Genomic DNA, 12,793 nt, shown 5'->3' with positions numbered 1-12,793 from the left:
GGCTACAAAACTATACCGGTGTTCAAGGACAAGCATTAAGCTGGTTCAGATCATACCTATCTGACCGCTACCATTTTGTCTATTTAAACGGAGAAAAATCGATCATAACTCCAGTAAACTATGGAGTGCCGCAAGGATCTGTGTTAGGCCCTCTATTATTCTCAATATATATGCTGCCACTTGGAAATATTATAAGGAAACATGGAATTAGTTTCCATTGTTATGCTGATGACACTCAACTATATATTTCATCACGGCCGGATGAAAACGCTAAATTATCCAAATTGACAGAGTGTGTTAAAGATATAAAAGATTGGATGACGCACAATTTTCTTTTATTAAATCCAGATAAGACAGAGGTAATACTTATCGGTTCAAAAAACCGCCCACAAAACCTCTCACAATACAACTTTAACATAGTAGGGTGTCCTGTTACTTTATCCTCTACAGTAAAAGACCTGGGTGTTATATTAGATTGTAACTTGTCTTTTGAAAATCATATTTCATATGTTACAAAAACAGCATTTTTTCACCTTAGAAATATTGCTAAATTACGTAACATGCTATCTGTCTCTGATGCAGAAAAGCTAGTTCATGCATTCATGACCTCGAGACTAGATTACTGTAATGCTTTATTAGCTGGTTGTCCTGCATCCTCAATAAACAAGCTACAGTTAGTCCAAAATGCCGCCGCTAGAGTTCTTACTAGATCAAGAAAGTTTGACCATATAACACCAATTTTATCATCACTACATTGGTTACCTATAAAGTTCCGTATTAATTACAAGGTATTGCTACTGACTTATAAAGCCCTAAACGGCTTAGCTCCAGTTTATTTAACGGATCTTCTATCGCCCTATAATCCATCGCGCTCTTTAAGATCACTAAATTCGAGGCTTCTGGTCATACCTAGGATATCCAGATCCACCAAAGGAGGGAGAGCATTTTCACATTTAGCACCAAAACTCTGGAATAGCCTTCCTGATACTGTTCGTTGCTCAGATGTTTAAGTTTGAGCTTACATGCTTCAAGGCAAGTAAAGCTAAAACTATTGCATTTTTTTTAAATACTGGGAAATATACTCTTGTTCCAAGTAGTTACAGGGTAAGTGTGACATTGCAGGTCGTAAATTAAAGTGGTGCTTGTTAACCTCTTGTTCAATGTAGTTACAGGGTAAGTACAATAAAAAATATATACAGACAATCTTATAATACTGACTTGGAAACCTTTATAAATTGGTCCCAAATGTGATTGTTGTATCATAATAGTAGAATAAGTACCCCTTAGATCTACAATACGTACAGTATATAAAAAAAAGAAATTTCTCCTGGTTGTTACCCATTTATTCCCCAAACTTTACATGTTGTTCCCTTATACTTACATGTAAGTACTTTATAGGTACACTATAATTACAGAAAGTTACACTGTAAAATCACTTTAATTACGCAGTACTTTCCGGGCTGTAATCTAAAGCGTTACCAATTATTTATATTACAGGGTATATACAGAAATTCTTAAGTTGAATTTAATACATTTTAATACCTTTTTTAATACCTTCACAATATTTTTTAATACCAGCACGACTTCAAGCTGCAACTGTAGTGGTGTAAAAGTGAAAAGTAAAGGAATGAAATATCTTTCCAAAAGGAATAACACATTTCATCACAATTTAACAAGGTGGTTATAACTTTACTTCAACCCTGGACTCAAAAACCGAGAGAGAGAGAGAGAGAGAGAGAGAGAGGCTCTGTAGAGTAAGGTGTGAGTGACTGTGTGTGTGTGTGTTTGAGCAAGCAAGTGGGCGTGTAAAGGGGCGTGTGTGTATGTCTACCTTTGAGTTGTTAGGCATAACAAAGGAGTAACACATTTTATAACTTGGAAAATTGGACTCAAAAATAGTATAAAACATGAATTGAGAGAGGTGTGTGTGTGTGTGTGTGTGTGTGTGTGTGTGTGTGTGTGTGTGTGTGTGTGTGTGTGTGTGTGTGTGTGTGTGTGTGTGTGTGATTTTACTACTTGATTTCATAGCTTTGTAAGATAAAATCCTTTTTGGCTAGACCTGATAATTATTAATTATTATTATTTTGGTCTATAATCATATCAATATCAAAAAGTAGAATTAAAAAGTAGCATTAAAAAGTTTATTTGCATTAAAGTTTAATTTTCTACCATATACTGTACAATTTAATAAAATTAGCTGCTAGATAACAATAACTTGCTTTGGACTTTTCTTTTTTTTCTGGTTTCACCTCTCTCCAGTCTAAACTAAATAATTTTTTTGGTAATGTTTCTACACATTATAATATAAATAACCTGAAAATACTACGTAGTTTACATATATGAATATATGAATTGTTTGTTCATGTTACTTCACAGTGCATTAACTAATATTAACAAATACAACTTTTAATTTCGATAATGTAAGCTACTAGTAAATGGTGAAATTAACATTAAGAAAGATTAATTAATGCTGTAGAAGTGCAGTTTATTAATAGTTAATGTTAATTAATGTAGTTGACTAGAGTTTAATAAATGTAACCATATTGTAAAGTGTTACCGATTTGTTACACACCGATTCAGGCGTCTCATGAGTTCAGTGTTGGACAGATCAGTTGTTATTTACAGTTTTACTTTTATTTACTGTTATATACAGTTAACCATTCATTAAAGTGAATCGGTTCAAAGGAGTCATTAGTTCGCGTTATGCAATGTGTCATTAGCGGACGTGTACGTGTTGTGTGATTATCCCGGCAGTTTAGGACATCGCACAAGATTTGTGTCAACACAGAAAACATTTCATCACTGGATAGGTTTTTTTGTTTATTGAAAGTGTGGTTTATGTCAGCTAAATGTGCGGAACGCCTTTTAGAGATGATAAGGCTATGTATTTTAGCACAATTCACACCCAGCGGTAATTTAAGAAATAAATCTCCGAATGCGTCACGTGAAACTTCGGTCTTCCGACCTTTTACCATCGTGTCAATATATTTTGATTAATATGAGCGAGGGAGAGAGAGCAAGAGTGGAGAGAGTGTGCGCGCGACCGGGGCTCTCTCTCTGCTCGTTCTTTCCGGTTCTTTCAGTTAACATGCACCCTGTCACAAGCGCTGCAGTCATCTACATTAGGCTACTCACCGATCAAATAAGGCTTTGGCGGGACAAAAATACGCTTTGGTGGCTGCCAAAAAAAATTAAATGCAGGAAAAAACCTGATGTCTCTTATATGACTGAAATAGAAGCGAACTCGCGAACAGGTTTGGCAGCAAGCCAGCCAGGTACCCAGTTTGTTTCAGCGCGCGCGAACGAACACCACGTCACATGATATCGCTCAGGTCCTACTCGCAACATATAAATAAATCCATATTCAAACATTTTGTTTGTACGCAGCCAGGAACAGCACATATGCGTGGCATCACAATCTTCTTGTAAAGAGACCCACACGTTGCACGTCGACTGAACATCTGTGGGCGTGACAACGGCGCGATGATGTGAAATGAGGCGTAGTCTTGCGCTGGAGATAGTCATATGCAAACGACTGGTATGTCACTTCGTACCGTGACGTGACTTCTTACCATGGATCCCCAACAAGCTGTACTTAGAGCTTGATTAAATAAATGCTTTGTTTATAATGGGGAGGACGTCTTAAGCTATGAAACTTGCCGGAAGTTTTAATGGTACAAAGACCTCTTTATTTTATATATATTATATTTGGTATACCAAAAGATCAAGGCAAATTTGGTTTATCATGTCATGACCCGTTTAAGATGTTTTTTCTACAAAAAAAGTTTACAAAAGTGGTTTGTGCGTAACGTGAAATAAACCAATCAGAGCGACATCTCACCTTCCCTTTAAGAGCAGGCACGCTTGTTCTATAGCGGATTGCTATTATCATGGCCTCATCAGTTCTCATCAGGGCCATAAAACACAGAGAAGTGACATTGGGGATGGGAGAAACCCACCCAAATTAACTTGGTTAAACAGGCGTATGATAATTTGGGTAAATGTGTAAGCTAGATTTATGCTTTTATAATAAACTGTCTATCTATCTATCTATCTTTTAATAATGTATGATTTGCAAAAATGAAAACTGCTGCTTCTGTGTAGATGAGAGAATCAAAGTGTTTGCGCGTTGTGCACACGCTACATTGATTATGGCCAAGCATGCACCCTTAAAATAGCATATGAATAACATGCGCAACGCGCCACTGACTTTAGACTAGGTTTTTCCAGGTCAGTGGCGGAATTGTTTTCTAAACCTGCAAAATAGCATCAGGGAACGTTTGCGCCGGAACACGCCTCCTCTTTGCGCTGAACCGCCCTGGGGAGCGCAAATGTATTTCCTAGTTTACCGACGTGCGTCTGTGGAGGGAAAAGTCTGCTGTGCGCGGGTGCAAAATAGTAATGAAACATGCGTTGGCGTACAAAGTCAATTGCGCTGGGTGCAAGATAGGGCCCATAATGTTGTTGGGGCAGTCAAGTCAATAATATTGTTGAATATTAAGTGTTCCCAACTAAGCAAGACAGAGGCAACAGTGGCAAGAACCTGAACTCCATCAGGTGACATAAATAGAGAAAAGATCCTATAGCTATAAAACTTTACACAAATATTTTTGTTAACTTCATTTTATCTAGGAAATTTGTCACTGAATAATAAACACTAATGTACAGGAAATAGTAGTTTTTGAAGATGAATGTTAGTTTAACTCAGCTTCTTTGCTGTATATGCTGTTTATGTAAAAAGTAAATGGAGAATGTATTTAATATTTGTATATAGAAAATGTTTTGTATGTGTTCCATCTAATTCTGTGTTGTGATTTATTGTAGGTTAAATGATTGTAACTTAACAGACAAAAGCTGTTCAGCTCTGGCTGCAGTTCTTGGATCAGATACCAATCTGAAAGAGCTGAACATGAACAATAATAAGCTGCAGGATTCAGGAGTGAAGCTGCTCTGCACTGGACTGAAGAAAGCAAAGTGTAAATTGGAGATACTGAGGTAAGTTGAGCCACAGGAGTCTCATACCTAGAGTGAGGTGCAATGAATGACAGGACGATGCCAGAGGCAAAAGCGCAAGAGAACTTTTGTGAAAAATTCAAAGATCTTTTATTTGTTACAATGTGGGTATACCATATCAATCCTGTCATTGTGCTATTTTATTGTTGTTGTGTTTTTTCATCGAGTAATTGAGGTGACATTAAGCATTTATTTTGTTCCAAGAAAAGGAAAGATCTAACATTAAATATCAGAATAAGAGCTACAGATTCTGAGGGTCATTGGCAAATATCTTTTCTTGTAAAATAAGTGCTCCACCGGCTCTGGGGGGTTAATATAGGCCGGAAGCTAGTTATTTTAGACGATAAAGTTTTAAATGGGGTTTTAAATAATAAAATATTTTTCTTACACAAACGCATCGCTTCACTTCAGAAGGCCTTTATTAACCTCCCAGAGCTGTGTGGAGCACTTTTATCATGGATGGATGTACTTTGATGGATTTGAAAAATATACAGCCATTCACTGCCATTATAAAACTTGGAAGAGCCAGGACATTTTTTTATATAATTCTGATTGTATTCGTCATAAAGTAGAATGTCATATACACCTAGGATGACTTGAGTGTGAGTAAATCATGGGCTAGTTTTCATTTTTGGGTGAACTATCCCTTTAACACCTGGTACTGCACTGTAATGCAAATAATTGCCAGGGATTATAATATTTGGTGGATAAAGTATTTTCTATATATGTACATTCTACTTCTTATAAGTTAACACTTAAATTGTGCTGTTTTTGTTTATAGTAATTCATACTTTAGTGATATAATCATTACTTGCATACCTAGTGTTGAGTCAGAATTCAGATGATTCTGTTAGAGCTGGTAAATCTACCACAGAGTGGAGAGCGAGGTCTGGTATAAATCACTTCTCTTAATATTTTATGTGACAGGATTAATGTATTTTAGTGCTTTTGAGGGAGCTGTGTATCTTTGATTCTGCTTTCAGCTTTGCAGCTAGTCTCGACTAAACACTTCCTCTAGTGTTTTACACCACTTTGAAAGTATTTTGGTCCATTTGTCCCACTCCTCTTTACAAAGCTGCTTCAGCTCAGTGACATTTGTAGACTTTCCAGCATGAGCTGTGTTTCACGTACTTCCACAGCATTTCAATGGAGTTGTAGTCTGGACTTTAATTAGGCCATTCCCAAACTTAAATTTTCTCATTTTCCGACCATTTTCAGGTTAATTGTTGTGGATCATTCAAATTAAAGACTTTCAGACCTGTACATTTGTAAGACTGGACAAACTGGTAGAATTGGAAGAGAGGGCAACTCTCTGAGAAAACAAAGGAAATTAACATTTGAACTCTCTTGCTTTATTACCATCCCCATTCGAGACACGATCACACTTGAGTTGATCACCTCCCAATATACACATCATTCTCTTCACCAATTCCTACCTGAATTCACCCAAAAATCTATATGGTTTAATATGAACTATTATCATACAACATTATACATGTTTGGTATAATTTGAAATATCTCAGTGCGACTGTTACAAAGGTCTCATTCCCACAGAAGTAAACCAAAAAGGTAATAAGGTGAGGAGAGATCATCAACCAGTCTCACTATAAAGAGACACTTCCCCTTCACTTCTTTGTCTGGTCTTGTCCTAACGTGATCTCACAGACTCTACTCAACCAATTACATGTTGCTACCTACCTTGAAGATTCCTCTTAAGTGCTTCATCTCCAATCGCCCACTTCCTGTCTTTCGTCATCTGTCTTCTGTCTCCAGCCATCTGCCCACTGTATCCACGGTCATCATCTACAAACAAGAGATCAAGATTATCATCCAGCTAAGTTCCATATCCAGTACAGATTATTTTACATATATACTCACCAGTCATCTCTGCTTCTTCCACTTGAAATACTTACCTGTCTGCTTCTCTCTATACCGTGACAGAAGACCAGACCACATGCAAAGCCCTACGGAGACTGCAACGAATCACCCAGCCGATCCATTTGCAGATCTGGTTCATGCAGTCCGCTTATACCTTCAACCGTCTACATCGGATAACCCACCTTCCATTCCCGCCTTTGTCGTTCGTGCTGCACGCCAATCACTCCTGCATTCTTCACCCACTACTTCATCCGCTGCCTCTGCTAGTCCCATGGCCTGATCTGCAACATTTACTGGTGAGGCGGAGGATTGCAGCGGAATTCCTGTTACAGTGTTCCCTATATTTTGAAATGCAGTCTCACCAGTTCACCAACGATCATGCCAGAGTGGCCTTTGCCATCTCATTGTTGTCCGGATGCGCGCTACAGTGGGCTACATTCACTGTGGCAATCCAATGCCCCAGTCATATCCTCACTGTCAGCCTTCTTCAGCCACTGCAAAGAAATTTTTGGTCAAACCGCATCAGATTTGTCAGTTCATGACCAGTTGTTCAACCATCATCAAGCCAATAATTCTGTCAGCGCTTACGCTCTCCAGTTTCGCATTCTTGCGGCCGCTAGCGGCTGGGATGAAACTGCACTTGGGCCTTTATGCTGCACATTAAACTATTCCACATTAAACTCTTCCTCACAGAGATCCCCTGCCTCGCTATGCTCACTCTCACTGTCATCACTATCATGATGCTTCACGAGCCCCTCCCACAGAATGTCATCCTCGCTCCCATCAAGGGCATTTGATATGCAGCATTTCTTAAATCCATGAATGATGCTCTCCTGGCTTATGGCATCCCATGCTTGGAGGATCCAAGCACAGAGCATCATTCTATACTACTCATTCTGTACTTGCCAGATGCACTGCTGGCTTCTGAAGTTTTCCAGTAGGCGTCAGTGACTGATCGCCTGACAGGAGCCACTCAGTATATCTCTTGCGCAGATTATCCTTGAATGGCTTGTTGACGACTACATCCAATACCTGTAGCTGGCTTGTCATCCCCCCTGGTATGATCACTAGATCGCCGTTCTCTTGACATCTCCATGGCGGCACTTTACTGTTTATTTAATTCATAACACTGTCACTAATTAGCCTATCGTGTTGGCGCCCTCTACTGTTTCCCCCTGCTTTCTCCCTTTCCCCCCGGGATTTTGTCTATAAACAACTTATACAAACAACGACGTACAAATTTGGGCGTATTCCTATCTAACTTATGCATATTAAAATCGTGGCATTAATGTTTTGACACATAATACACTAAAACAGGGCTGCCAACTCTCACGCACTGAGCGTGAGACTCACGCAATTGACACTTTTCACACGCTCTCACGCCACACATCCATTTTCTCACGCACAGAAAAATTGCGGAGCAAAGAGGTACTTTTAATATTAAACTAAATCTCAGCTCTTAGATTCCGTCAATTTTATTATGAAATTCAAACAAAAATACGTTTGGCACTTGTAAATGTGACGCGACAGATCGCTGAGCGCCTCAGTTCAAGTGCACGAGAACCGATCATCTGTTACTTTTTTATTTAAAGATGCAGTACAACTTACCAAAAGTATACATAATATCGACCATTTAGTGTTTTTCAACCACTGAAAGAGGTCAATATAACAGCAGGAGAACAATTATGTCACATAACGTTACATTTACCTCAGGAAAGCCATTTAATGACCATAGCATGTTAATTGAATAGAAAAAATAGCTTGAGAGGAGATTTTGCTGAGCACTATATTACATATTTATTATATTTTTACTTATGCCATTAAATAATTGTTATTATAACAAAAACTGCATTATATTTTATTTAATTTGTTATTTTTAACTTTTAATAATACCAGCAGATTGGGCCCTCTATTTTTACAGCATTAGGTGAGATTATTTTTTTTAAATAAAATTTAAAATAAACATGGATCCAAATTAGTCAATATTGAATCAAATCACAAGAATGGAATTGAAATCTTGAAATTTTTGTCAAGCAATAATAAAAACTGTATACTACCAGTCATTGTACAATGTAAACATTGTAACATGTTCTCACTAAACTTCATAAAATTCTATTTAACATTAGTTACCAAATGTTTTGACAATCACAATTACACTTATTGTGATGCAATATTTGTTTTTACAAATCACAACTTTAAACGAGTGAGCGAGCGTGCAGCAGTGTCAGTGTGTATCTGTCAAAATAGTGAGCGAGATGGAGAAGAAACGCAAGGAATGTGCAGAGAAATAGCGTGGAAAAAATAGGCCCTTAAAGCAGACACTGTAAACTGTGTCAAAATATATGTTTTCTGCCCTTCATCAGCTCCTGTGATGATGATGATAGTGAGGAGGATCAGGAGAGAGATGAGAGAGTGTAGAGCCTGCGGTAAGCAGAACTACTTTCAAAACACTTAGGCCATGTCATGAGTGTAGGAACCCATAACCCAGTTACAGATTATTTCCACATCTGCATAGTTGACGATTCACTAGAAATTTAATAAGAGGCGTTTGTAAACGTCTCGGTTACGGATGTAACCCTCATTCCCTGAGTAGGGAACGGAGACGTTACGTCGGATGGCGACGATTGGGGGTTTCGCTTAGAAAGCCTCTCACCTTCGAGTATATAAAACGAGCCAATGGCAATGAAATGCCATGGGTCTGCGGAATTTGCATAGCGTTTCTCCGCCCACCGCAGGGGGTATATAAGGAAGTACGCTGCAATATGCAGATATGTCTTCGCTGAGGAGCCGAGACTGAACTCAGGCGTTTTTCAGCGATACAGCGGAAGTGGCAGGAAGACGTAACGTCTCCGTTCCCTACTCAGGGAACGAGGGTTACATCCGTAGCCGAGACGTTCCCTTTCGTGGTCACTCCGAGTTACGTCGGATGACGACGATTGGGGTTCCAGTCTAATCACGCCACCTCGGCTGTCATCCAGTGCCCTGCGTAAGTCTGAGCTCCCTGTTGTGAGACTAGCACGAACGAAGGAGTCCTACTTAACACAGGAATACCAAGGTACACTGGGAAGCATATCTCAGGAGAAATATGCAATGATGCCCAACCATTAAGGGGGGGACTTGAGAGACACATATGACCCAGAGGGATGCATATGGGGTATCACTGAGGTGTCCAGCCGCAGGTGGAATATTTAAACCCCAGGGGTGGCAAGGTGGCTTGCCAAGGGAAAGACACACGCTCAAAAGAGACTTACAGTGGAATACACATGTGGGGGTCGCCCAAAGGGGGGACCATGCACATGGAGGCACCTAGTCAAGCGCAAAAGCTGTGTTATGGCAGATTGGCATAACTCAGGCGTTGACGTAACCAGTGCTGGAGGAACTCAGAGCTTATCAGACTCACCTGAGAAGATGATCGCACGTATCCCGTCCGTGGAGAGGAATGGCGAGCAAGCGAAGACACCTGAGCGGAATCTAGTACCGGCTGGTTGAAGCGAGTACATGAGAAGAAACTGGCTCTACTCGGAGATTATAGAATCTCGCGAATGTGTTGGGTGTCGCCCAGCCTGCAGCTCTACAAATGTCTGTTAGCGAGGCGCCATGCGCTAGAGCCCAAGAGGAAGCCACACTACGAGTGGAGTGGGCTTTCACACCAAGGGGGCATTGACGACCTTGCTGCTGGTATGCCAAAGCAATGGTATCCACTATCCAGTGAGACAACCTTTGCTTTGAGAGAGCCTTTCCCTTCAGCTTCCCACCATAACAGACAAAGAGCTGGTCTGAGGTCTTGAAACACCGCGTTCTGTCTACGTAAGCACGAAGGGCGCGTACTGGGCAGAGCAGTGCCAAGGCTGGGTCTACCTCCTCCAAGGGCAGCGCTTGCAAGTTCACTACTTGGTCTCGAAAGGGTGTGGTAGGAACCTTGGGCACATATCCAGGCCGGGGTCTCAGGATCACGTGAGAGTTAGCCGGTCCGAATTCCAGGCACGCTTCGTCAACCGAAAATGCCTGCAGGTCAAGTCAAGTCAAGTCAAGTCAACTTTATTTATATAGCGCTTTTCACAATACAGATTGTATCAAAGCAGCTTCACAGTATTAAATAAAATAGTACATCAGTGTTTGTTTCTGGTGTAAAACATCCACGTTTGGTAATGCAGATCAATAGCACTGGTGAATCGATTAATCAATTTAAGCATCCCCAACTGAGCAAGCCAAAGGCAACAGTGGCAAGGAACCGAAAAACTCCATTAGGTGACCTAATGGAGAAAAAAAAACCTTGGGAGAACCCAGGCTCAGTCGGGGGCCAGTTCTCCTCTGGCGTTTATGAAGTAGAGACCGGATTTAACTGTAAGATTAAAATATTATATGAATGCCTGGCTGAAGAGATGCGTCTTTAATCTAGTTTTAAACTGGGAGAGCGAATCTGAGCAACGAACAGTATCAGGAAGGCTATTCCAGAGTTTTGGTGCTAAATGTGAAAATGCTCAAGGTCCCCTACCCTCTTGATGGAGGCCAATGCAACCAGGAGCGCTGTCTTCATAGACAAGAACTTAAGCTCTACTGATTGCAAAGGCTCAAATGGAGCACTCTGCAGGGCAGTTAAAACCACTGAGAGGTCCCAAGAGGGTACGAGGGGAGGACGAGGAGGATTCAGTCTCCTCGCTCCCCTCAGGAACCTGATGATCAGGTCGTGCTTTCCCAGAGACTTACCATCAACTGCGTCGTGATGTGCGGCAATGGCGGCAACATACACTTTCAGGGTGGAGGGAGACAGCCTTCGCTCCAGCCCTTCCTGCAGGAAGGAAAGCACGACACTGATCGGGCATTTCGTGGGTTCTTGATGTTTAGAAGAACACCAGTTGACGAAGAGGTTCCACTTCAACGCATAGAGATGTCTCGTGGACGATGCTCTAGCGGAAGTAGAAACTTCCGGCCCGTAGAAACTTGAGGTTCGACCACGGGGTGAAGGTCTGACGGCAGGCTGGAGTCACTGGGACTCGGAGCGTGCCGTGTTGCCATGCCCACCTCGGGACTCGATCGCGAAGCCAAAGCTGAAGCGGTCTCATATGAAGCAATCCCAGCGGCGTTACTGCGGCTGCGGATGCCATATGCCCCAGGAGCCTCTGAAAAAGTTTCAGTGGAACCGCACTCTTGCCCTCGAACTGACGAAGACAAGTCAGCAGTGACTGCGCGCGCTCGCTCGTAAGCTGCGCGCACATGGCGACCGAGTCGATCTCCATACCGAGAAAAGAGATCCTCTGCACGGGGCAGAGATTGCTCTTCTCCCAGTTGACCCGAAGGCCCAGACGAGCTAGGTGCCGGAGCACTAGGTCCCTGTGTTCGCAAACCTGGTCTCGAGAGTGAGCTAGGATTAGCCAGTCGTCGAGATAGTTCAGGATGCGAACCCCGTGTTCCCGGAGGGGAACAAGGGCTGCCTCGACGACCTTCGTAAAGATGCGAGGAGACAGGGCTAGCCCGAAAGGGAGAACCGCGTACTGGTATGCCTGCCCCTCGAAAGCAAACCGAAGAAACGGTCTGTGTCGAGGTAAAATGGAGACATGGAAGTAGGCGTCCTTCAGGTCGATCGCTGCAAACCAATCCTGCGGCCGCACACACTGGAGGATGTGTTTGGCCGTTAGCATCTTGAACGGCAGCCTGTGAAGGGAGCGGTTCAAGACGCGCAGGTCGAGGATTGGCCGTAACCCACCGGACTTCTTGGGTACAATGAAGTAAGGGCTGTAGAAGCCGGACTTCATCTCGGCTGGAGGGACAATCTCGATCGCACCCTTCGCCAGTAGGGTGGCGACCTCCGCTCTCATGACTGGGGCATTGCCACCGACCACAGTGAAGCGGACTCCCCTGAAGCGGGGAGGAGATCGCGCGAACTGAATCGCGTAACCGAGCC

At 41.9% G+C, this 12,793-nt stretch overlaps 1 protein-coding gene across 1 annotated transcript in view; it reads left to right on the top strand.

Annotated features, from left to right (window-relative positions):
• LOC308695658 (NLR family CARD domain-containing protein 3-like) overlaps window positions 1–12,793 on the top strand; it is a gene marked incomplete at both ends in the record, with an annotated part of 135,737 nt that overhangs the window by 97,487 nt on the left and 25,457 nt on the right. Inside the window, one exon of the mRNA XM_081373838.1 lies at window positions 4,825–4,995. Within this exon, the coding sequence (XP_081229964.1) occupies window positions 4,825–4,995 (171 nt within the window). The remainder of the gene's footprint in view (window positions 1–4,824; window positions 4,996–12,793) is intronic.

This window comes from Scardinius erythrophthalmus, assembly GCF_964197995.2.
Source record: "Scardinius erythrophthalmus genome assembly, chromosome: 9".
In the NCBI taxonomy this organism is placed as follows: domain Eukaryota; kingdom Metazoa; phylum Chordata; class Actinopteri; order Cypriniformes; family Leuciscidae; genus Scardinius; species Scardinius erythrophthalmus.
The sequence above is the reverse complement of the archived record's forward strand: the minus strand, read 5'-3'. Positions and strand labels throughout refer to the sequence as shown.